General features: G+C 38.5%; 1 protein-coding gene across 1 annotated transcript; it reads right to left on the reverse strand.

The window, feature by feature from the left end:
* Positions 1-114: 114 nt before the first annotated feature.
* Positions 115-27,427, reverse strand: LOC136676241 (zinc metalloproteinase-disintegrin-like protein H3). The gene is made up of 23 exons (XM_066653097.1): positions 27,330-27,427; positions 25,825-25,943; positions 20,372-20,454; positions 18,854-18,930; positions 18,271-18,349; positions 18,085-18,161; positions 17,391-17,580; positions 16,894-16,956; positions 16,509-16,580; positions 15,368-15,537; positions 14,461-14,542; positions 13,012-13,142; positions 10,462-10,639; positions 7,893-7,982; positions 6,923-7,118; positions 6,694-6,799; positions 4,684-4,840; positions 4,477-4,557; positions 2,284-2,371; positions 1,781-1,889; positions 1,591-1,681; positions 1,407-1,499; positions 115-1,070 (listed from the first exon to the last, which is right to left on the reverse strand). The coding sequence occupies exons 2-23, from the start codon at positions 25,874-25,876 to the stop codon at positions 1,032-1,034; spliced, it is 2,304 nt and encodes a 767-aa protein (XP_066509194.1). The 5' UTR covers positions 25,877-25,943; positions 27,330-27,427; the 3' UTR covers positions 115-1,031.

A 27,427-nucleotide genomic window follows, 5' to 3' on the forward strand; every position in this document is an offset into this window, starting at 1 on the left:
TTCTCCTTCATGGAACTCAGGGCAGTGATGAATAAATTTTCCACTACTTTTAGGTTAATGTTGTTAATTAAATGACAATTGTCATTTTTAATACAGTGCAACAGTTACCATCAAATGACACGAGTGGCAGAATTTTGGTTACACATAAAAAAAAAAAAACTATTAAGTTGTGTTTTTGTGTGTGTTCTTTTTTTGTTATTCTTTCATTTAAATATATAAAGCTACTGTGGTGTTCTCCCTGTGTCTGCGTGGGTTTCCTCCGGGTGCTCCGGTTTCCTCCCACAGTCCAAAAACACACGTTGGTAGGTGGATTGGCGACTCAAAAAGTGTCCGTAGGTGTGTGTGTGTGTTGCCCTGTGAAGGACTGGCGCCCCCTCCAGGGTGTATTCCCGCCTTGCGCCCAATGATTCCAGGTAGGCTCTGGACCCACCGCGACCCTGAACTGGATAAACGGTTACAGATAATGAATGAATGAAAGCTAGTGTGCAATTGCTTGTGAAGTTATCAGGCAGCTACAGGCCGTGTCGAAAAAAACCCCAAAAAACTGCATATTTCTGCTCAGTTTAAAAAAGAAAGAAAAAACAGGCTTTCAATCACATGGCACTTATGTAAGAAAATAAGAAAATAAATCATTCACTCTATAAAGTCACTCTGTAAAAAGGCTCCAGTAGGGTGTGTCGTACCATAGAGAATGGCTGGCCTTGTTTGCCCTGAGTATAGAGAACAAGTTTGTGTTGGTGATTTTTACGACCCGTGACACTGATGAAATTCCATGGGGCGCTATTAGGCTGAATAATTTCCAAAGTAGCGCCTGTTCCAGCTCTGAGTTCAACTCGTCATTTACTCTTCAAGTCCTTTTGTGAGCAGAACTGTAGCCTTCTGGGACGTGATGTTTGTAACAGGTCTGTTTTGGATAGACAGGACAAGCTGTCTTGGCATCTAGGGGACAATAAAACCCTTTAAACCTCATCAAGTGCTTGTAGTTTCAGTGAGAGTTTAGTCTATTCGGCAGTCCCACAAGAGGTCAGAACTCAAGCCTTTGGTGGAGGAGGTGGAGGTGGTCTAAGAGCCTGTAAGACAGTTGGAGTTAGTTTAAGGATATTTGTCTCATTGATAGCCATGTTCACAAACATCAAATGTGCCCGTTAGATATGTACATGTAGACTAAAATAGTAATGGAGAGATATTGAATGATTAGGTTTTGGACGATTAATTCTAGATCACAGAGGTATAGGATTGTGCTTCTACAGGTGGGATTTATACTCAATTTCACCTGTTCCTCCAATAACCGATGAGTTAATGATGTCAATATTGGTCCCAGTACCAATATCGAACTGGGCCCATTTCTAATTAGCACATATTGATTTAATGATATAAAATGGATGCACTTCATGGATTAAAATTACCTTCTGTGCTGCCCTGAAGTCTGTATGTAGTGTTTTGGGAGGGATCTGGACCTTAGGAGGAGGTGGTGGAGGAGGGCCTTTGGGACGTATTGTCTATAAATAGAAAACGTTCCAACCTTAGTTTGTTGACAGATGGCAGGAACCGATGACTGACAGATAATGAATTTGAGATGTTAAGGCTTACCTTGGGTGAGTTCTCCTGAGGAGTGTTCATTCTCTGGGGGCTTTTATACGAACTGTTCATTGGTATAGGGTTTTTATTCTGCACCTGTTCACTGGTAAGATTTTGGATGAGAATGTCATTGAGATGCTTGCAGTGCTGTAAACATATGTGTTAGAAAGACTAGGATCTGTGCATATGAGTTTGTGCTCACTTAGTTCGACGAGGTCGGTTCTTCATGCATTTCATAAGAAAGATGCCCACTCCGACCAGATTGACCCCCAATAGGATACACACCAGCACCACAATGGCTATAACTCCATCTGAAACAGATACAGAAGGTGGAAGGTTTAGATTTTTCCTCAGATCAACATTGCCCTTGTTTTCTTCATTAAGTTGTGGAAATTCTGCCAATGATAACTGCCAAGATTTTATATGGCACTTTGCATGGTGTGTAGCCAAGTCAGTCATTGGCAACAAGGATTGGTAAGGGATGTATATGTTTTATGAGGGCACTACAGATGAAGTGTATCTGCAACTGATGTGTTCAGATGTGGTGTAGTGGAATTACACAAAGTGGAAACCATAAATGTAGTGTCCATGGGACTTTGACCTACTTTACTTGAGTTATGTAGCCTAATTAGGAGTATGAATTTCTGTTGTATGAACCAAAACCTAATGTGGCATATATGCAGGTTTGGAGAAAATAGGACAGACCTCTAGACAAGCCGCTGCCAACCTTCAGCTCGCAGTCAGGTGGTAGCCAGCCAGGTTCACAAGTGCACTCCAGCCTGTGATTACATACCTGCAGGGCAAACGTATTTACAGTCAGACTACTAAGTTTTAATTTTCCGGAATAAAATATTTAGGATCCTGTCAATCCTTGAGTGACAGTAATATTCTTATTTATTTATTTATTTATTTACCTACCTACCTACCTACGTTTAACCAGGCATGTCATTAAGAACACATTTTTAGTTACAATTGCAGCCTGACAATCAGCAAGGGCTACTAGAGAATAGGAGGGAATAAAAGATCATATATATAAAGGAAAAAAACCTTTGCTACATGGACCCATTTGGCTGTACACTATTTTGGGGACTGACTGTCTGGTCACATTAGAGGGTAAAGGGATTGCACAGTGTTTTGTTATGAGGAGAAAAATGCCATTAACCCCTGTTACCCATATTAGCTTAATTAGCTCATCATGTAATCTAACCTTTAGCATGTTAGCCTCCGGTGCATTTTTCTGCTCTTGTATTTTCTTTTCCATTCTCTTCAGTTTGTTTTCTGGGTAAGGAATCTGATCCCACTGACCCTGCATGCTGAGAGTGGAACACTTTTGGTTCCATAAAGAGCCATGTTTCTTTACGAGGTGTGTGTGTGTAAAGAACCTTTTACAGGTTTAAAGATTCTTTACCCAAATTCACGCAAACTTAAGATTCTTTACCCATTTAAATGTTATTAGCAGAAATGTTTCTTTATGAAACCAAAAGTGGCTCTTCTATGGCATTGCTCCAAGACATTTCTGTAGCACCTATATTTTTAAGAATGTGTAGGTCATAAATATTTAGCTATAAGCTTAACTTGTCCTGGTCAAACAAGTTCCCTATCAGGGTGTAGTAGACTTTTTACTTTATATACTCATTCATTTATTGTCTATTGTCAGTAACCAATTATCCAGTTCAGGGTCGTGATGGGGCCAGAGCCTACCCGGAATCATTGGGCGCAAGGCAGGAACACACCTTGGAGGGGGCACCTGTCCTTCACAGGGCGGCACACACTAACACACACACATTCACTAACTCCTATGGACACTTTTCAGTCGACTGTGGGAGGAAACCTACGGGGAGAACACACCAAACTCCACACAGACAGTCACCCGGAGCGGGACTTGAACCTACAGCTTCCAGGTCCCTGGAGCTGTGTGACTGCCACACTACTACTCACACACACACACACACACACACACACACACACACACCCACCCACCAACTCCTCTGGACACTTTTGAGTCGCCAATCCACCTACCAACATGTGTTTTTGGACTGTGGGAGGAAACTGGAGCACCCAGAGGAAACCCACGCGGACACGGGGGGAACACACCAACTCCTCACAGACAGTCACCCGGAGCGGGAATTGAACCCACAACCTCCAGGCCCCTGGAGCCGTGTGACTGCGACACTACCTGCTGCGCCACCGTGCTGCCCACTTTATATGCTATTCGTTTTTAAGTAATGAACTATTTTGTAATCTATGAAGCACACCATGTAGGGAGATTGGCACTATTGTTGGGACGCAGCACAAGCTTCTACTGAATGACACAGTTGACACGGATAAATAGGTCAGGGTTGCTCACATATATTCACCTGTATTTTAACGTCTAAATAAGAGCTAAAGGTTTTGTTTGAGTTGTGTGTTTTTGATAAGTCCTCAAAATGGAGGCTCTATTCACTGTGAAGATTGGTGGGTGTCTATGCTTTACCCCTGTTTTACCACATACAAACTTAATGATGGTTCTCCAAGGCCTCCTGAAGGGATTCTCCAGATATGGCACCAAAGATGGTTCTTCTGTTGTTACAATCTTGACATTGCAATAATAGAAGATTCCTTTTTGGTGCCATATAGAACCAATTTCTGGAAGGTGCTATGTAGAACCATCTATAGCATGTTCTCTATCAATCTGAAGACCCCTTTAATAATGCAAAAGCCTCTTTTAGTGTTCATGCTTCAATATAGAACCATTTTCTTTAATAAATAAATCTCAAAGGACAATCATTTTGAGAACTTTCTGTGTACTATATCAATGTAGTTTCATAGTTTCATCAGTTTCAGCTGTTGGTGTTTTTTAAAGTGCTCTATAAATAAAGTTGAGAATGAAGCTATAAAGAAAATATTCAAAGTTATTACCCCATGTCCTTTGCATTTGTCTGAACAGTTTGTAGCCTTGTAGGCAACTTCTAAGCTCACACACTGATTCTGACTGCACACCTGGAATACAGAGGACAGAGAGTGGTTCTCCAGTTAATAATTTAAATTTAATGTCATCACACAAATTTAGGCTTTCTGTTGGATCACTTTAAAGTATAAATCTTGTATTTCTGTGGCATATCATACCTTCTCGTCACCACACTTGGTACCGGTGTCAACTTGACCAAAGTCATTGTCACGGTCACTGTAGAAAGTGGCTTTGCAATTGCTAAAAGTGACCAAGCGACCATAGTTTGGATTATACTGGCCATTTTCACAGAAAAGCTTTCCACACCTGACATCTCTGAGGGCAAAAAAGTTGAGAGGTAAGGAGAGGGAGAATTTATTTATTTATTTATTTATTTATAATATTATCCCAGCAGTAAGGTATATTTGTAATTGAAAATTCAGACATTCTCATTCTCTTTTGTCATTTTATGGTAACTGTTGCATTGTATCAAAAATTAATATTCATTAAAATAAATAAATAAATTATAATTTGTTTATAATCTGCTTTGTACTTGGGGGTAATGTTGTATCCAAATGTACATGTGTGTATTGGTTTAGATGATTCAAAGATTGTGATTTTGATGTATCATTCATGAACATATTGTATTAATACTTAATTTTTACTTTTTTTTAAAATAAAATGTCAATTGTCATTTTTAATATTATGCAAGTTTCAAAAAATGACAAAACTGTGGGAGAATGTTTGAATATTGAAATGTTGCAAAAAAAAAAAAAAAAAAACGCTTTTAAACTTCTACACCTATTACATCTAACATTCATTCATTCATTATCTGTAACCGATTATCCAGTTCAGGGTCGCGGTGGGTCCAGAGCCTACCTGGAATCATTGGGCGCAAGGCGGGAATACACCCTGGAGGGGGCGCTAGTCCTTCACAGGGCAACACAGACACACACCTACGGACACTTTTGAGTCGCCAATCCACCTACCAACGTGTGTTTTTTTGGACTGTGGGAGGAAACCGGAGCACCCGGAGGAAACCCACGCAGACACGGGGAGAACACACCAACTCCTCACAGACAGTCACCCGGAGGAAACCCACGCAGACACAGGGAGAACACACCAACTCCTCACAGACAGTCACCCGGAGCGGGAATCAAACCCACAACCTCCAGGTCCCTGGACTGCGACACTACCTGCTGCGCCACCCATCTAACATAAATATTGTGAGCAATTGATATCTCAATAAACCATTTTGAAAGACTTTAACTATGGCATCGAATCAGTAACATGTTCTGAGCAAAAAAACACACATGCAAGCACAAGCCCAGAAAGCTTAAGCACACACGCAAAGCCTACCTCGCTTTTGCAAAAAGGTCCCTCGTTTTAACACTTTGCGTGATCACCTGTCTTACTCATGAGTTCAAATGTGAAATTTGCAAGTACAGAAAAAATTGACATAGGGGTATTCCTGACAGATTGTGGGTTGGTTTCAAGGGTGTTTTTGATAGTTTGGGGGCAGAATCTGGGGTGGCGGGGTTCTCTGTGGGAGTTGATGGTTTAGTGGTTGTCTCATGATCTCTTGAGCCACATCCAGAAGGTAAAGATGGAAGAGAGCAAAGAGGAACCAGTAAAACTTTCACATAGATAGAATTGTTTACAGGCAGCTTTTAGTTATAGGGTAAAAGCCGTATCCCAGTGATTCTTCATGTAGGATAAGCTCTGTGACCATAATTGAGATGCATACAATCACAAACAAATTCCAGAAAACTATTAACCGATCATATCAAATAAGTTACAACTGCCGTATTTGGGGCCGAAACCTAACAGTGGCTTTGCTCCTTGAGTGGTTCTTCTCACTCATGAGAGTAGTTTGCTGATGGTCAGTCACAATACCAGGAGAAAATGTTTCAAGAAGAGAGCAGATGTAGGTAATATTTGACATGCAAACTGAATCAAAACAAGAAAGAAAAAAAATTACAGAGTAAATGAAGTGTTTGAGACACTTGTGATATGCATGTGCGTAGTTATTGAGTTTCACATATGCCCTCAAGTGGGTTATTTACACACAGGGAATGTTAAAATTTGTAAAAAACTCAGTACCAGCACTTTCTCTAGAGGCTGGAGAAACAGTGTACGTAATATAATGTAGGTGGATGAGTGGATAGATGGATGGATTTTGAACTCACTGTGCTTGGCATGCAACATATTGGTCATTAGTGGGACGTAAGCAGAAGGCGTAGTACGTTCCCCTTTTGTTCTGCTCGTAGCAGTAGTCACTGCCTACCACAGCATCTGTGGCATAGTAAAAGCTCTCATGAGTTGAACGTTCTTAAATATTAATAAGGTACAGTTTACACTCACAGTAAAACTCACAATGGTCAGTTGCCTGAGATGTTCCACAGAACATCCACTTACCTGCACCCCACATTTTGATGCACTGATCCTCTCTACGTGGGCACTGGCCATTGTAGCAGTAGCCATTCCCATTTTTGCAGGGCAGCCCATTCACAGCAAATACATCCTCAGGGCACACACTGGACTGTCCTGTACAGTACTCAGCCAGGTCACATACATCCTGCTTGGCACGACATATTTTGGAAGCGTCCATGATCTGTGAGGTGTGAAACAGGGAAGAATTATGAAGCTGACTTGATGTTGAAAGGGAAAGATCTTCAGACCAGTTAGAAATGGACTCTTGATTAATTCTGTTCCCTTGGAATTTAGATCAAGATCAATTACATTACACTGTATGTTATTTTATGACCTTTAGGTCATTCACTACTACTGACATTACTAATGCAGAATTGGAGTCTGGATGGTATTCTGAATATAAAGTACATTATAATATTTAGCACAGCTTATTCCCCAATTTATGAGATCAGTCATACTTGCTAGATTGTTCAAAACTGATGTGAACATAGCATGACCCCTTAGTCATAGTGCTTAGCCCAGGCCCTCCATTTTGCCTAGGGGTATGACCTTGAAGGTTCATCCCATTTTGTAAGGGAGGATTTTAACCACCGTAGCTTAACAAGATGCAAGATAACACTTGAAGACAAGGGGTAGGAATAAAATTAAGGAATGGGATTCACCCTTTGGACAGCTCAAGAAAAACAACTACACTGAGGTTTTTTGTCTTGTTCTAAGACATTGGTCTCAATTCTGTGCCTATATTTATTGTGTAGCATTCCATCGTCGTTTACCTAAGAAGAAATTACTCAAAGTTCAGGCCTTATTTACATATACCTGGTTTAAGAAACAATATGACATATTAATATGATATATTAAAGGTGTATATTCATAATTCTCATTATTGTTTTATGGTCTAAACATAGATATTTTGGGGCCTCTAAATATTCAAACTTTACAGGTTACTGCACTTTACCTTGCAGTTCTGACAGCACTCTCCAGCTGCACACTTGGAGCCCTTGGTCAACCTGCAGGTGGTAGCATTGCAGCACGTGTTAGTGCACTCCTGCCAAAAAAAACACATCAGCAACCATCAGAAAAGGTTTTTTTAGCATACAACATGCAGGAAAAAAGTAATCGAAGTCTTGAATTATCTTTGGTTTAGTTTTGTTGTTCTAGTTATATCCATTTTACATCCACAGGAATGAGACCCTCCAGGAATATAGTACAGAATTATGACATATACCATGGAAATTAAGTGTTTGCATTGACTAGCATTGATTTTATATTTCAAATAAAAAATATGATCCTTTTTTTAAGACCCTGAGCCACTATTGTCCCACTGACTGTACATTCGCTTTATGCTTTTTGCAAAACACAATGTAAATACAGTACCTACTTTTCTGAGAGTTTTGGGTTGAAGTGTATGGTATGCTGAAATAAACATTCTTTTAAACTGTGGCTGGAACAGAGACTGAACATGTTCTAAATCTGAGCAGGTTCAGGTTTCCAGAGTGGAATGTATTTTTGTTGCCACATATTTGATGTTATCTACATACTTTGTCTCAACAATAACTTGCCATATGATTATCCCACCAATGTATCAGTGTGGCCTTTCAAATTGTCATACATGTAAATCAGCAACAGCCCATCGCTTTTACTACAAAATCTGTTTCAGGAAATGTTGGACTTTTTTGTAACATGGGGAAAAAAATAAAACCCAAAAGAAAAACTGGATTTTATTTTAATAAATAAAGATCAATTTAGACTTTGACTGTAACACACAAACCTGGTTGGGATGGGAGCATTTATACTACAGTGTAACATCAGCTTTCTTTTTTAATTACATGGTTTAATCCTTTGGTAACTGAGGACTCTTAATTGTTTTTTTTTGACATTTTTGCTTAATTCATGACTTCAACTGCTTAAATTCTGCATTCACCATGGTCTGATTGTCTTCATGATGTAACATACAACTCTGGATTTCAGGCAGGCCAGTCAAGCACACACATGCTCTGCCTACAAAACCGCATAGAAGCATGTACAGAATGAAGCTTGGAATTGTCTTGCTGAAATTACCATGGACCTCCCAGCAAAAGATGTCACCTTGATGGCAGCATGTTTCTCACTAAAATGCCAATATACACCTCCACATCATTGTTACACTCTCACTTGCGCAGTTAACGTATCCCATGAGATAACATGCTACGCTATAAGACAAAGGCTTTTATGTCTTAAGCTGATACCAGTCTGTATGGACCATTTTATCTTTGGCACAACGTTTTTGGAAAGTGTTTTCATCAAATTCAAAATTCATGTTTTACATTATATTTTCTCAGCTTTACATTTTAAAATGTTCATTATGTTAATATGGACTGTTCAATTTATTATAGGGTTCATGACTTGCATATCATTGCTTTTTGTTTTAATTTACATTTGTACAGCGTCCCATCTTTTTTAAAATGAGGTTTGTATATTCCACAGATCAAAAAATCTTTACATATCTGAAGTATTCTCAGCTGAAATATATGCTGTGAATATATGCCTGAACTTGTTGGAGGTATGTTCAGTTGTTTTGTTTTCTCTCTCTCTCTCTCTCTCTCTCTCTCTCTCTCTCCCTCTCCCTCTTTCCTTCCTCTTTCTCCTGCCCTTAGGGAATTGTGTGCTCAGTGTAGTTTTGACATGTAAAGGCCTCAGTAAACTATTGTGTGTTGACTACATAGTTAATACTCTTTGAACACAACGTAAATATAGATTTCATCTCAATGAGTTGTGTGTTTTTCAAGTATTAATAAACCCTGCAAGTGTAGGGCACAATTACTGTGTTGAGTAACATTAAACACAAAGGTGCCATAAAATAATACACTAATTAAAATTGTGTGAAAGTTAGCTTTATATTAATGCAATATTATTAGGAACAATTTTTATACTTGGTCCTTCAAAAAATTCACAGCTGAAATTGCCTTTTTATTTAAATTATAATGTAGAGCAGCAACACAGTATGTGTGTGTTACTACACAACTTGATGATTATAACTATTACTATTACAAGGCCAGTGGCTTTGTTGGAAGAATCTAGAGAAGCAGAAGGTCACTTGGCAAGAGCTGCTTTATCATTTAAGGTGAAACCATTTAGGGTGCTAGAGTGAGTGCTAGGGTGCTAAAGTCAGCTTAACTGATACATTATATAGGTTGAAGTGGCTGGGCAGAGAATGTCAGTTCTACATCATTTAAGATGGACTGAATATTACTGCTGTAGCATTTAAGGTGGGACTAGCACCAGTTCTGAACATAACTGTTAAAGTGAAATGGACATAACTCATAAACAATTTAGCTAAAACTGACTGTGCTATGTCATTTAAGGAGGAATAGCAAATGAATTCACTCTATTTTATAAAGAACGTTGCTTTTGCTGTGATTAAGTTAATGCTTTTGTAATGGAAAATCTGTCTTAAGGGGTCAAATTTGAGCAAACAGGAGATGATTAACAAAGCAAATTATTTTAACTGTTAGTCCCTCTTAACTAAAAATGTAGCTTGATTTTACCGTCACGGTTCCACAGTCGCACTCCTCTCCAATCTCTGTGAAGCCATTGCCACAGACAGCGGGCTGAAGTAGGTCTTTGCTCGGGGGTTTGGTGAGAAGACACTCAGGTTTGCGATCGTTTAGATACTGCTCCAAGCTGCTAATACTGCAGCTGCTGAAGTTCTGGGGGATGACATAGCTGCAGGAACAATTGCAAAAGCTTACAGAATGTCTGGGTCATAACACAAAAAAAAACTTTGGACACCTGCTTATCCAACATTTCAAAAGTTTGTTTGCCCTTGCTGCAGTAACAACTTATACTCACCTGGAAATGCTTTACACTAGGACTTAGTACATTGCTGTAATTGTAATTATACACAGGATAAGATGTAAAATAATCTATGTCAGTCCATTAGAGCTTAACACTCTCTTTCTACCTGCAAACACAACATTCCAGGCATTCCATCGATCTTTGGCCATTTAAATCCTAAATCAAACAAATAGGGTTGCTGTGGCCCTTTAGAATCCAATCAGCAACCAGCTACACCTAAAACAGAATGTTACTCATTGGGTAGTGTCTATGTGTATCCAACAGAGCCGCTGAGGATTTGCTCGTATTCACTCACAAGAATATCAGGGGATTTAAAGCATTGTGTAGTGGAGTTTAAATCCTCCCTGTGTTATCTTAAGCAATGGAGCTCTATGTTGGCATGTCAGAACTGATCATCAAACCTTAATACCTGATAAAACTAATGCTCTTGTGGCTGAATTCCTTTAAATCTTGACGGCAATATTTCAAAATCTGGTCTAAAATGTCCCTCAAATTGCACAGGCTAGGACTCTTTTACTGCTGCTTCTGAACATCTGGGGTTGACAAAGCTGCGATGACAGTGGAACCATTGAAAGAATCAGTTTTATTTTCAGACCTAGTTCTTCATTGCCCCAGAACTTTGATACACCTAATAGAAGTGTTCAATTCAGTATGAAGCCTGTAATGTGTTCAGTGTATCAGTGTGTGTGTATTAGATCAGGGAAATCCATCATTGTAGCAATTTGGAAGTCTTGTGTAAGCTTGTGTAAACATACTTGCAACTTTAATAAGATATTGCTACATCCACACAACAGAGCAACAGTGGTATCTCAGGACTATTAGTATCAGCAGCTGTGGTCAGGGAGAGAACATGTACGCTTGTTCTTTGTGTACAAGTAGTTATTAAATAGTTGCACTAGGGATTCACCAAAATTTGCTTTCCAGGATTCTAAAAATATTTCATACTCTGTCTTGTACTGATCAACACGAGTCTGGTTTCTAGGAGAAACTTTTAACATGATCTATAATTAGTGCATGCTAACTGCATCTGTAGCCACAGTTTTTGAAATGACTTAAAATATGACCTAAATATTGAGTGTACAAATAAGTTTTAAAATGTTTGTGTAATGTAAACTTGTAATTCAAAATTCAAACATTGTTGCTAACATCAATAAATCTTTAAATCATCTAAACCATATCTTACATATACTTTCTGGATACAACATTATCCCCAAGAACAGAACAAATCGATGCACACGTTTAGTTTTTTTCTTTGTTGAATAAAATATTTATGGTCAATTTTCAATCCAAGCAACAGATACCATAGAAAGACAAAACAGAGGGAGAAAATTTGTTTTGAATTACAAGGATACATTACAAAAAAAGTGCTTTAAAACATATTTGTACATCTATTATAACTAAAAAATAGGAAAGATAAAGTTATTTTTTTGTTCAGCAGCTTCATAGACATTTTCCTTTCAACCATAAACAGGGTGGCACTTACACATTCTAAAGGCTTTGGGATGCCTTTGCCAAGTACTCACTGCAGAGACAGAAACCCATTGGGTGGAGTCAGATCACATCCATCTCTCTCCACATCCAACTCTTTTTAGGGATAAGGTAAGGGTTAGGTTGAACTGGGAGGAGCCAGTTTTAGTATAGTCCAATGAAAACACAACGAGGGAGGAGCTGGATCACATTCAACTCCTCCCTATGGATTTCTGATTCTGCAGTGCTGGCCTTCTCTGCAGTTGAGGTGGAAGGTGTTACCTTTCAGGGCCTAGATGAGTCACTTCAAAGAATGTTTTGCTTGAAGCAGCTTGTTTGGCTTGTAGCACATTCCTTCTTGTACCATATACATCCAGACACCAGCTATACTTAATTTTACACAAGATTTTGTAACACTGCTGTGAAGACTGGGAGATTGCAAACAACCTCAAGCAAAAATCAGGTCTGAAAGTTAGCTGGAGGTTATAAGGCCCCTCAATACTGGCTTTGGAACTGTGTTGTCTGGACTGGAGGTGCTTGATTTCATTTGAGATGAATTGAAGTTCCAAAATGAATCTTTTAACACCTTGTCTCTCCATGCTCTCCCTGATGAATGCCATCATATCCCCACAGTAGTGTTCTAACTTCTAGTGAAAATACTTTAAAAAGTAGAAGCTGTTACTTCAGGAAAATGGACAAATTGTTTTCACAATTTAAAATTTTAATTGGATGAGCAGTTGTCCAAAGACCTCGGCATGGAAGTGGAGTCTTACCTGAGAGCGGCAGCCATGATGCAGGTGGAATCGGGGCAGAAACAAGAGCTAGTGTCATGGTTCATGCCCAAGTTGTGACCCATTTCATGAGACAAGGTCGCTCCAACTGCTATAGCTCGAGGGTTATGGTCCTGAAAGATAAAATGTGATGAGACATTTATATGGACTTATAGACACTGGACATTTAACCATATCTTTGTGTTTTTACATTGGTACTTTGTGAACACATTAACCGATGTTGCATTATAATTATAATTAATTATAATTACCGATGTACAAACTACTCAGTACCTGATTCATGAATCAAAATGAGAAAATGAATTGCACTCAGCCATGTTAGCATTAGTGAGGTCAGGGACTAATAATGGTGGACCTATTCAATGCATTACAATAAGTGATGTGTAGAGCTCTGTTTCTCCTGAGAACACAGTTCCACTGCTCCACAGTCCAGAGCTGGCCGGCTTTATACTTTTTTAGCTGATGCTTGGGAAAGTCCAGACAATATTTACCCATTTGTCCTTTTGTTCAACTATTGTGTTTTTGAGCCAGTTTATGGTTGTGCTCATATGCAGCATTTGATACAGCTTTGATGAATTAGAGCCAATATACACTAAAGGTCCATAAGTTTGAAGACTTTCTTTATAATGAGCGAGCTTAGTTATACTTTAGAGCAGAGGTCTTCAAATCCAGACCTTGGAACCAAGTTACAGGACAGGATTTTAAAATGGTCGGTTGGTATGACACTTTAGCCTCAACTTCTGATGCATCTGACCATATAGATCACACTGACCAGTCATTGTAAAATCCTAGCCTGGAACGTGGATCCAATATTTACCTGTGCTTAATGTGTGCCCATTGTGGACATAGATTTTCCATGCCCAGCTTGCTTAATCTCCATAGATAAGCATGAAATCAAATGGCACTCTGTTCAACAGAGCCTGTGAGCCCCTGCTTAATATTATGCATCAACCAGAGGGGTAAAAACCTCCCAATCCTTGACCATTAGAGGAGTGGATCTGTGTATTTTTGAGTGATGGAACTACATCTAATCCTTGGAATGGTTTGGAATGGCGATGTCTGGTTCATTATGTTTATTTGATAAAATCAACCAAATCCACAATGTGAAATTTCAGTATCTAATGTAATGTTACTGCAGCAAAGAGGGACAAACTACCTGCTGATACATTTCAATGCAGGTCAAACATGTTTGCACATATAATGTAGCATTGGTAGGCTTGTTGGTTTTTGGTTGGAGTTTCAGTTGTGAAAGGTTGGCTTTGCTGTCTGAGGTTATTTTTCTAGCAAAGATTACCAAAGATGATATAGTTGTGCCAAGATATGAACATCTGTGCTAATATTTCCGCTGTGCTTGTAAAATCAGACCACAGTGACAGAGCGGCTTTGGGGCATGTGAAGTAGCATTAAGTAACTGTATTTAGTAGCATTTACCTGGATGACTGCTGTAGAGTGATCGGAACACAAAGTGCCAATGAAGGCCAAACCCACCGTGGAACCTTCAAAATCAATGCCACTGAAACATCGACAGAAATAATACACATTTAAATCCCCAAATCATCTGGATATTTTTACAGATTTTAATTCATGGATTAGTCACCTTAAAGAAACCTTTCCTTTTTTAATCCACATTGATGGTGTACAGCTAGAGGCTGAAGTTTACTGTTCTCTTTATCCACAGCTTGTGTCAGTCATCATCTAGCATTTCATCAGTGGGAGTCCCAGTGATGAATGGCATAGAGTGGGGCTGATAAATTATACAACAGCCGATAAAGTACAGCCTGTAATTGTACACCTGTATGGGGGAACCAATAATGTGGTCAATAAGTGGAGAGTATTATATTAATATGTGGGCATTTCCAATAAAGTGGCCAGTGAATGGACATATTTATTCATTCATTATCTGTAGCCGCTTATCCAATTCAGGGTCGCGGTGTGTCCAGAGCCTACCTGGAATCATTGGGCGCAAGGCAGGAATACAACCTGTAGGGGCCGCCAGTCCTTCACAGGGCAACAAAAACACACACACACACACCTACAGACATTTTGAGTCGCCAATCCACCTACCCTCCCTTTCCTGGGAGGAAACTGGAGCACCCAGAGGAAACCCACGCAGACACAGAGAGAACACACCAGCTCCTCACAGTCAGTCACCCGGAGCAGGAATTGAACCCACAACCTCCAGGAGCTGTGTGTCTGCGACACTACCTGCTGCGCCACCGTGCCCCTCCTGGACATATTTAGGTTTGTCTAATAAGGTATTTTAAATCTATTTGATGTAAACAAATCGTATGAACACATAAATGCTCTAAATATCTTATGTTTCACAGAATCAACTAACGTGATGAGATGAGCGTTGTTATGGTTCTGTCTCTTCATCAGGACACTGTTCCTCCAGGTTGTAAAACTGTTCAGGGTCTCACCGGCTGGAGGTGTCACTGTTATCTTATCAGAGTCTGTCCAGATTTCCAGACCAATCAGAGCAATGAAGGTGTTCACTGGTTTATACACCTGCCCATAGACAAGTACAGATTTAAATAAAGTGAAGGTGAAATAGTGGCAAAAATGTGAAATACACTCTGCTGCTTTTTATTGTAATTTTTTCCTGCTGTGCAAGACAAAAAGATCTCCAAAAGAGTAGAAAGCCAGATATGATTAACATTCCTCTGTTATGGTTCATGGTGGAGCTGTTTTACTAAATTTACTATTCACTACTGAAGTGATGCTATGTACCAACAAAAGAAAATTACAGAAACAGTGGGAGAGAAATCTTGTCATTTCTACCCTTTTTGAGCTTAGACATAAAGCAACACTAGGTAATATTTTTTACCTTAAAATTACAGTTTCAGTCAATGTGAATCAAAGTAATGGTTCACTGATCTGTAATAGTAACAATAGAGACTCTGTCATTACTAATCTGTGCTCAGCACTGAGCTGCACTATATCAATTTTGGCGGCAGACAGGAAATGATCTTTATGTCAGGACAGAGCTGTACACATGAACTACATTCTGCAACTGTAGGGGGATCTCAGGAGCAAACATATTTTATCTTATCTATTGCAGGATTTCTACGATGTGTACATATATAAATATATAAAAATGTATGTATTTAAAATTTAAAGGTCCTTGACAACCGACTGCAACCTAATTGTGAACAGTTCCACCAAAAGTGGACGCAGTGCAAGAGTTACTTGTAAGAGTTACTAGAAAAGTCTTGTAAATTGATATCCGCTGTCAGAATTCATAACAGTAGAGCCGTCTAGTAAACCTGTTTAACTACATTAAAAAGCTATGTGTTTTTTGTTTTTTTTTAGCATTTTAATCCATTTTCCCTAGCACTGATTATGTATAATACAGAAAAAGGCACCCTAAAAAGTGCCCTTTATAAAGTGTACTATATTTTCACTGACATTAAAAAGATCAGTCATCATTCACACAGGTGAGAGCTGTAGGTATCTTCAGACTGGTCATGGTAACTCACCAGGTTGACAAAGTTGATAATTTCAAATATCCTCGACCTCACTTTATCCACGTTGCTGTCCATCTTCTGATACTATGGGAGTACAAACCACAAACAAAGTCAGCTGCCAACCAGTCAGAAAGGCCAAATTAAAACGGTCTAAGCACAGTTTCTTAACCTGAGTTCCTTTTTTTTAAAGCTGATCAGCAGCTGTGATTCATTTCCTAAAATTTTCAGGCTCATGTTGTAACTTATTTCTGATTGTGGTTTATACTTCAACATTCATCAATAAACCACGTTTCTGCTTACAGATGAAAAGTAGTCTCGAAATGTCCTGAAGGAGGAAGTGTAATTTGATTCCTTATTTGGTGAGACCTTTGTAGATGTGTTCCTGTTGATCACGTACCATTCTGTTGTCTGCCACAATGAAGACTTTGTTGTATTTTTGCTGCTGGAACATTGTTGGCCCCTGCCCAGGAGGAAGAAACAAAAATTAACAAAAGCTTCTGTGCACCCGTTCCTTCAATGTTTCAAAAGATTTTGCCAGCAATCTTTACCTGCAGTAACTGCTCTAGTATCTTTGCTGTGAGTGTTTACAGCCATAAGGACATTAGATACAGTAGTTGGATCACAACTAATCCCATAGGAACTGAAAGGATCCCTACTAATCCATAGAATTCAGTTCCAGCCCAATGCTGGAGGGATCCTCTATACCTATATTGCTAAATGGCTCATGTGCAGCTGCTTCAAAGCATAAAATTAAAGTAGCTGACCTTACTGATTATACAGGTTATCTACAAATGTTTGGACATATAGTGTAATAACAGGAGCTTATGGATCCAAAAATGAATCTTCAAATAAGGAGTTGTAAAGTGGAAATGTGAGAAGTGGTATCTTTCTTACAGAAATGCGAGCTCTGGATTTGCTGACATGAGGGGCGATGTCGATATTTTCATCCCAGGTGGTGTTGGTCACACCACATGTGGTCGGTGTGTCATTGACATCATCATACTTGAGCACCGCATGGTCACCATTGACATCATCAGACAATGGCTCAATCAGAAATCTCTGCTCAGCCGTTTGGAAATAACCTCTGAAATGCAATGTTTTAGAAATTAGAATTAGTACACAGACAGAAATTCCACATTTCCCAATTTATGCCTAATGAAGCATTTCAGATGTAAGCAATGTCATTCGAATTTGATGTGAAATGCATGGTTTTACAGAACAGTTCACAGTGGCGTTGAATGGAACTAGATATCTGTCTTTGAACCTCTCCTATATCAAATGCTTATGAATACAATGATTCTTTCCGTTAGTTTTGAAAATCTTTTGGTCTAAAATGTATTGGGCAACGATACCTACAAATTATTGTGAGCCCAAAGGAAACATCAGCATTTTATAAGTAGTTTTTGAATGAGCTCCAAAATACTAAGTAACCATCTTTATGGAATCGAATGCAGACTCTCCAAAGAACATTTTTATTACTATTTAGTGATGTTTTGTAATTAATGCATAAAACAAACTAAGCAGTTATTTCCACAAGAGTCTCCAAAAAGTATTTGAATTGCATGAATGTGTACATATATGTGCTTACCGCAATCCATTGCAGGTGCTCACGCTAACCTGGGAGTCACTGTCATTAACAATCTTTCCCTGATAGTAGCAGAGGTCCTGGGACAGAAGAGAGAACGGAAAGACTGAGAACTAGTCTTATTGTATATTATTTGAGTACATAAGCATTTAACATGGCCCAAATACATTTGTTGTGGGTTTCACCTACCAAATTGTCAGGTTTGGTTGTGAATGGGGTCCCGTCCTCTGTGTAAAATGTCTCAGTGTAATCCTGAGTCAATAAATCTCTGTGAACACCAACATAGAAATCAGATCAGCAGACCAGGTTGGTATTACACAAAGCATGATTTCTCAGTTTTGGCAGATAGCTTAAGTCCAGGGTCAAGCCTGTTTGATGGGATATGAAATAAGTAACAAAATACTTATATGTCATGTCTCAGATCTGATGTAAATTAACATCAGGCCAAGCTAGCAGAGAAAAAAGCCTTAAGAAAAAAGGCATCAGACATGAAGTGTACAACATACTACTGGACAACCTTCAGATCTGTGCTTATATTTTCTGACCATTTGTTCTTCAAGTTAGAGCCAGTACACAATGTGAGCATCAGTGTTGCATGCATTGGGGACTTTGGATGACGCTAAGTAGAGAGACTGGCTGCAAAATCAGGAACTGCTAACAGACACATATGCAATATTTGTTTGTAGACTCACAACAATGGGAAGTATTTAGAGTATGTCAAGTATATTTGATTACAAAAAACAAATCAAAAGACCTACAGAATCAGACTTACTCGTTTCTCTCTAGATGCATCTCAATATCTTTGCCATCCAGATTCATGGCATATTTCATCACATCAGGCCTGGAAAGCTAAAGAAAAGACTTGGTTATGTACAGGGTAACCTTTGTTTTTCTTGTCCTACAATTGTATTCTGCTGCAGTTTCACAAAGGATTCCTAAAAAGCCCTCCTGAAATATTTGCTTATTTAAACATTAGGGCATGATTAGCTATGTTGTATATTCATTATTTTCTGTATTCATTATTTTGAATATGCAAAATAATGAATACGCAGCAGGTAGTTTCGCAGTCACACAGCCAGGGACCTGGAGGTTGTGGGCTCGATACCCGCTCCGGGTGAATGTCTGTGAGGAGTTTGGTGTGTTCTCCCTGTGTTGGCGTGGGTTTCCTCCGGGTGCTCCGGTTTTTTCCCACGGTCCAAGTAGGTGAATTGGCGACTCAAAAGTGTCCGTAGGTGTTAATGTGTGTGAGTGAATGTGTGTGTGTTGCCCTGTGAAGGACTGGTGCCCCCTCCAGGGTGTACCCAGGTAGGCTCTGGACCCACCGTGACCGTGAACTGGATAAGCGGTTACAGATAATGGATGGATGGATTATTTTGTATATTCACAAGGCACATTTAGGGAAAAAAGTACTATAATGATTAGTGTGGTTGTTTGTATTGTTTGTTGTGAATTATTAATGGATACTCTCACAATTTGCATCACCATTAATACTGTTTTAAAGTGTTAAAATCTAAGTTTGTTTTTCATTTTCTGTGTATCACACACTTTTTACAGCCATTTCACCTATAAACATGTATTTTTTGGACTGAGGGCCGAAATCAACAAAGACCCAAGATGAACAAACCAAACTTCACACTGTGATCAGCCATACTGTTCAGTCATTATTTTGTCCTTGCAAGACTAACTTCAGTCACTAAAATGACTAGATTAGATTAGATTTGATTAACTTTATTGTCATTGGGCAGAATACAAGTACAGGGCCAATGAAATGTAGTTGGCATCTAACCAGAAGTGCAATATATAACATTATTTACATAAAGTGCAGTTGTGTATAACATATATACATAGTATAAACACGTTAAAGTGAAATACGAAATTTACAGGATTGTATATATATATATATATATATATATATATATATATATATGTGTGTGTATAAAGATTATATAGATATATAGATATAAGATTATATACAGAATGTACATATATTAAATATGTTATATAAGCATAGTGTGTTATGTTTATTGTGATGTAATAGATAATGTCACAACAAACATCAGCATTAAGGAATGTTTTAAAGGGTTAAAATCTGTGCTTACATCGATATAATATTCACAAAAATATAATTTGTTATATTCATTCTATTGAAACAGGAATAATATAAATTGAAATATATAACATAAGTGGGGAGGGGTCATGCATGGGTCAGTTAATGCCATAATTGCTACACAGTAACAAACAGCACAGAATTATTATATTGGTATATACTGATTGGCCAGATGAGTCTTACCTCTAGATCTCTCTTATGAAGATCGTGCAGTCTGATTGGTCGAACCACTTCATATACATTGACTCCATCTAGTGTGTAGCTAGCTGTAATGGAAAGTAGTGAAAGAGGGAACGAATGAATTAATTGTCTGATACCACAAGTTTGGACAGTTGAAGAATTTACTCCTGAGCAAACAAGAATATTTCTACTGTCCCAGTGCATTTCTGCTGTGTTTGGTTTTGTTTTTCTTGTGGTGTAGATGCTGTTCTGTTGCCTTAAGCGTTGTGTGTGATCATGGCAAACCCTCTGGCTTTGTTTCTCTGTCCTTTGTTGGACGTGGGTGTGCCATTAATCTGCAGCCTAAAGTCCTAGATTACTCCCTGAAGTGAGAAGCTAGCATATGGAGATGACTAACTCCTCTGTTATAACTTTGCAGAGGACATTCCTGTGTGATAAAGCAGTAACAAATCATAAATTATAACAACTGAATTGAATGATATATTTCCATTCAGATTTTGCACCATATGTCTTCACTATATTCCCAATGGTTCCCTCAAGACTTATTGAATAGCCATTCAAAGTTCATCTGAAACAATATCAGACTAGGGAAGCACTGGTTTGGAATTACTGAGCTAACACACTGACATTGAGGAATTGGAAACAATGGAAGTCCCCCATAATCACTGTGTTATATCGTCAGTCATTAAATAGGGAGCTGAACCCCGGTGACATGTTTGGGGTAGTGGAAATCAGGGTTCAGTTACCCATTCAGGATAACAACACCACAAATAATCACAATATTAACTTCACAGAGAAAGAAAGGTAAAAAAAAAACTTCTTAAATTTAAATTTAAGTCCATGTAAAAAAGACTTAATTCCAAGTAATTTTGGAGCATTTCTATTGGTCCATTCATTATAAAATTTGCACACAATGTGAAGGACAGCTGCTGTGTTCAAATGATGTAGTAAACTAAAAATCGTTTTAATTTGGACAGCAATAATATATAAAATAAAATAAAAATCAATAAAAAAAAATCAAATTAAATATCAAATTTTATTAAATAAGCTATGGTTATCCAAGTCCAGTATTAACAATATCGTGCTGTTTACCACTAGCCATTAAACAATAGGTGCTCTCCAATTTCAGCTAAACAGCACATTTAGTTCTTAAACATTTTACCCTCCTTCATGGAAATGGTAAATAATATTGGACACTGGACCACACCTCTGGCTTTTCTGGAGGTGACAGAATGGACTACTTGACTCCATTTGATTTTGACCAGGACAGCACCACAGACACTCTGTCCTGTAAACTCTGGTACTGATTGGCTGTTTGGGTCCTCTGAATATATACAGTACCAGTCAAATATTTGGACATATTCTCATTGGTCATTGGTGGAATAGGGCTATTCACTGTATAGAACCGTGTACCAGCCCCTTTCTCTGCACAACCCAAGCGGTTCTACAAATTAGGCCACAGCTGTTCACTGAATATCATTCCAGGTGACAACCTCATGAAGCTGATTGAGGAAACGCCAATAGTGTGCAAAACTACTTTGAAAAATCTAAAGTATAAAATATATTCTGTTTTTTTAACACTTTTTTTGCCATATGTGTTCCTTCATAGTGTTAATGTCTTCCATATTCATTTACAATGTAGAAAGTAATAAAAACAAAGTAATAAAACAAAGAAAAACCATTGAATGAGAAGATGTTTTGACTGTAACTGTACATTCACAATATGCAGAAAATGGACAAAGGAACCCCTCCTTGAGTGGGTGTGTGCAAACATTTGACTGGTACTGTATATACTGTGTTTGTTCCCTGAAAGAAAATCTCAGTGGTGACGAGTTATGGATCCTGATGGTGGGAGTGTTAGATTGTGCGTACTTCACTGTTTTTGTCTGGAACTTAAGACTGATAAAACATGATAACATTCATGGCACTGACTCTAATGGAAAGACCCCAGCCGGTGCCTTGTATGGTATAGAAACTGCGTTTGTTATTCTGTGTGTCTCCAGATTTTATAGAAGAATGAGAAAATTCTGTGGGTGTTAGCAACCACTGTTCTGTAAATGTTTTATCCTCTTAATATTTTATTTTCTGTTTCTGCGGTCAAGTACACAACCCTTTTATGCCATTAGGTAGCTAATAATAAGATGATCAACAATAGAAACTTTTGGTGGATCTTAAACAGTTAAGACATTATAAAAAATTTCTGATTAACTGACAGGCCTGACAGTTTCCAGTAGATCTGCATTTGTTTCTCAAATATGAAGTCTTACTTGCTCTTAAAATAAAGTCACAGTGATGCCGTTGTTTAAGCACACTCTGAATTGCAAGGAGCCAAGATGCATGGTGACATAGATACAACGTTTTGGTCCTGTCAACAAATTGTTCTTTGGAAAACCTCTACACAATACTTTGGATTTACAAAGACCATTCTCTGATCCTGCACTGGACAATTAAACATAGTTTGCATTATTTACGGAAGCCCAACTTATAAAAGCTTAGGGAAACAAAATTGTTGAAATTGTATTGTGGACAAATGACACAAAGGTTAATGGAGTCAATAAACAGTTCAGTTAATATAAAGGGGACTTCCTAATGGCCACAAAGTGCGTTTCATGCGATTGACCAAGTGAAGCATATATTTGGAAATTTATGGCATCCACTGTTGGAACAACAGCTTCTCCAAGTTTATCTCCATTTTCTCCAACATAAATTTAATGTGGGGCGGCACGGTGGCGCAGCAGGTAGTGTCGCAGTCACACAGCTCCAGGGGCCTGGAGGTTGTGGGTTCGATTCCCGCTCCGGGTGACTGTCTGTGAGGAGTTGGTGTGTTCTCCCCGTGTCCACGTGGGTTTCCTCCGGGTGCTCCGGTTTCCTCCCACAGTCCAAAAACACACGTTGCAGGTGGATTGGCGACTCGAAAGTGTCCGTAGGTGTGAATGTGTGTGTGTCTGTGTTGCCCTGTGAAGGACTGGCGTCCCCTCCAGGGTGTATTCCCGCCTTGCGCCCGATGATTCCAGGTAGGCTCTGGACCCCCCGCGACCCTAAATTGGATAAGCGGTTACAGATAATGGATGGATGGATAAATTTAATGTACCAGCTGCCTATTTTATTACAATTAGTTTAGCAGAAATGGTCTGCTTTACCTGGGATTAAATATAGTATCGCACATTAAAAATAGGTTTTTAAGTTAAAAAACAAAATAAATGTATTAATATGCTAAGCTGAATATTTATAATTTGTTATTTAGGTTGTATCAAATAATGCAAAAATAAAAATATAAGAAAACTAATATGTGTCAATCGTGTTTGGTTTCTAGTGAATCCCAACAATGCTGGAAACTTTCTAGATCTTTTATATAGTGATAGACAAATTTGTACCTCAGAGAAAGCTCAAATTTTACAAGATTTTAAAATGGACATAGTGGAAATACCTTTGCCATAACCTCTCTGGAAGCAAACATGGTCAAGTTTAAGTGGCTGTCAACAAGTTCCCTGATTATATTTCAAACAAGTTGCAGTTAAATTCAGTTAAACCAAAGTAAGCCACACAAGGAAATGGTGGACTGTTCCTTGTCGAAAGTACAGCTCTGATTAAGTTGTGGCATGACTGGCCATTTTTCTGTTTTGGATTTGATTTGTAAAGGCCAGTGTTAACACATGCTCTGTCTACTGTTGTTATTGTGAAAGCAGCTAAATGGATTAAACTTGATTTCTACTTAATGGTTTGTTTTCAGTGTATGATGTTTTTTTTTTCATCTATTGCCAGTAAGCTGTGGTAGCTGTCTTTAAATTATTTGAGTGAATGGCTTTTTTTTAGTCTTTCTAGTGTGAATATTAAATATCAACTAGAAGGAAAACACTTCAGGTTAACAACAGGTTAATGGTTTATTTCTAGTGCAAGAAATTGCCCCAAGTCACAAGGTGGTAAAAGCGTAGTGGAGTCTTAAACTGATGTTTTATTTGCAGTGGATTTAAATTCAAATTCCTAGGAAGTGTAAGTATTAAATTAGAGTTTACTCCATCCCTGCTCTCTGTTAATTGCAGCATGAGTCAGACTGTTAAATTCAAGGTTCTCAAAAAAGACTCTTCAAAATAGCACACTTTTCAGGAGAAGGCAGAGAGGCCTTCTATACTTTTAGTGCCAGTTAAATTTGAAGAGCTTTTTTCAAGCATTTGATTTGATGAGCCAAAAAATGAGTTGCAGGGAAATATGGCAGTTAAATAACTGAACATTAACAGACATAATTTTGCCCCAAGCTCTTGTTTTTGAGTGTCATTCTGTGAACTGAGTTACAGGGTGTAGTGGACACTGAGACATCAGCATACTACTAGTGATGTTTTATGCTTTTTTTTAAAGAAAACTACTACACTAAACTACTGAACTAATACACTAAAACTACATTATAATAAACTAAGATAATACAGTTGTTATTGTACACTGTCAACAATTGTATCACAGTGAAGGTACCTTTAGTTAGACAAGATAATTACACCTTGTTCTAACTGTAGATTTAAAATTTGTGTTGATTTATTAAGCCCAATTTAATCTCCAGGTCTTCTATATTGAACAATCACAAATATTCACCTCTCTTTCTGTAGAAGAGAATGTATTGAACCTTTAGGGAGCAAAACTGTGAAAATTGTGAAGCCTCAGTACTATGAAAATCACACTCTTGTAATGACCAATTTCTCTTGCGATGGCTGAAGAGTTCACATCGTCTGAACAACCTGCTCTCACAGGGTTCCAATCACCTTGGAGTAGCTCTCAAGGTATTATGGGAGTTTCCAGGAAATTGGGTTTGTCAGATAAATAAGGAAATAAACACCAGGGCCAGATTAGCAAAAACAATTGTGAAATACTCCTCTGATCACAGCTCTTATCAAACACTTAGAAAATCAGCACAACATTTCAATTGACATTTGACTAGATTTCCAAAATAAAATCTTGAATGAAGGTAAGAATATTGAATTTCTCAGGAGAAGGCAAATACCTCCTTATTTAAAGGAGTTAATATAAAGAGATTACATTGATATATAGAATTTTAGTTTAGCCATATGTTTTTCCTTCCTTCCAGGCTTTTCCTTGTGAATGTTTTTATGTGGTGAATTTAACACACTGACCTACAAATATTTGCCATCCTGCCTGCGACATATAAAACTAAACAGAAATGTGTCACAAGTAAGAACATGTTCACTATGTTAAAATAATATTAAAGTATCACCTGAAACAATATTGTCATATACCTATGTTTTACAAGCTTTGAGCCCTTAATCTATAATATGATAACCTCAGCAAACAGATTTTACTGGACAATAAAGTGCCACATTTAAAGACCTGTTCACTTATGTTCACTCTGAAAATCAACCAGACTGTGTCATTAGGCCAGGGGTATGCAAACTTTTGCACACGGCTGTAAGCTGATCAGTGTGTGGAGGAGCGGTGTGTATCCGGTGTCTTACCTGAGATGATAAGTGAGCTCCAGAGGGTCCACAGAGAGAGAGCCAGAGCCATTGTAATGTGTGTAAACAGTTTTGAAGCCGAGGAGCTCTTATATGGTCACCTGTAAAAAGCTCCACCCCTTCTCAAACACGGAGAGAGAGAGAGAGAGGACATGTTCAAACATGGTAAACACAGAGAGAATGTGTGTGTGTATGTATGTGTAGAGCAATACTGTGTGTGTTTGTGTGTGTGTGTGTGTGAGAGAGAGAGAGAGAGAGAGAGAGAGAGAGAGCAAGCAAGGAAGTGAAGAAACAAGACTGTGACGTAACTGTTTCAGTGCAGTGTAAACCCAGACACACCTCACTGAAAACACTCTGCAGCAACTTGTGGACACTTGGTAACACAGTGTTTAGTTAGCTATCAGTACATTGGTCTGATAATGTAGAGGCTTTACTTATAGATGTACTTTTTCATCTGAAGATATTGTTAGAATTTATTTTAAAATGAAGGATTGTGGGCACACATTTTAACATAAAATAACATAACATAAACATAATATAACAAACATTTTAAAGCATTTTCGTGTAACATATAACTGTAATTGTGCGGCACGGTGGCGCAGCAGGTAGTGTCACAGTCACATAGCTCCAGGGACCTGGAGGTTGTGGGTTCAAGTCCTGCTCCTGGTGACTCTGTGAGGAGTTTGGTGTGTTCTCCTTGTGTCTGCCTGGGTTTCCTCCGGGTGCTCCGGGTTTCTCCCACAGTCAAAAACACACACTGGTACCTGCCTTGGTGACGCAAAGTGTCCAGAGATGTTAGAGTGTGAGTGAATGTGTTGCCCTGTGAAGGACTGGCGCCCCCTCCAGGGTGTGTTCCTGCCTTGCAGGTAGGCTCTGGACCCACCACGAACAGAACAGGATAAGCGGTTACAGATAATGAATGAATGAATGAATGATTATAGCAAGTGAAAATAATTAATTCTTCACTGCATTCACTCTGAGTCCCATCAAGGAAAAATGCTGCAAATCCACATTGATTTATTCTCTTCTGGGCGATAATATGAGTTTACGTTTAGACTGTTTAAGACGGTGATTTTGATATTGGCTATGTAAAAAGTACATGACAATTTTTAAAACTATGCAACACTCAGCACTGCAGTGACTCTTATGTAATCGTGGTGGGTTAGAATGTGTTTCATTACAGCGCTCAGAACGAACCAACTGTCAAATCATACCTGCTCTGTGGTGGTCCTATGGGGATCCTAACCATTGAAAGACACAGTGAAAGAGGGCTAACAGAGCAAGCAGAGACAAAAATGGGCTACATTCTCTGATTAAAGAACTATAGTGTGCTCTTGTATGTGGAGCTGATAAAAATGACTACACTGATTGTAGAAACAAGTGTGGTCATAATATTATGGCTCATCTGTTAATATTCTCCCATTAAATGCACTATTACACTCGATTTATCCAGGACTATTCTCCTCTAATGGTGTGTGGAGGAATGTCTAGTGATGCCTTCTTACCTTTTCTGAGATTTTCTGTCAGGTTTTCTTTTAGATTGTCTTCAAGTGCATGTGGCCAGTGTTCATCTGACCGCTCATCTTGATTCAATCATGACGTC

The sequence above is a fragment of the Hoplias malabaricus genome, chromosome X2 (assembly GCF_029633855.1).
Source record: "Hoplias malabaricus isolate fHopMal1 chromosome X2, fHopMal1.hap1, whole genome shotgun sequence".
In the NCBI taxonomy this organism is placed as follows: Eukaryota; Metazoa; Chordata; class Actinopteri; order Characiformes; family Erythrinidae; genus Hoplias; species Hoplias malabaricus.

Excerpts from the sequence above, each read along its gene's own strand:
- LOC136676241 (XM_066653097.1), bottom strand. The coding sequence starts at position 25,876 with ATGGCTCTGGCTCTCTCTCTGTGGACCCTCTGGAGCTCACTTATCATC. Across the intron at positions 16,581-16,893 it reads TTGTGGCAGACAACAGAATG|TATCAGAAGATGGACAGCAA; the intron begins GTACGTGATCAA and ends GTACTCCCATAG. Across the intron at positions 6,800-6,922 it reads CATCAAAATGTGGGGTGCAG|ATGCTGTGGTAGGCAGTGAC; the intron begins GTAAGTGGATGT and ends ACTATGCCACAG.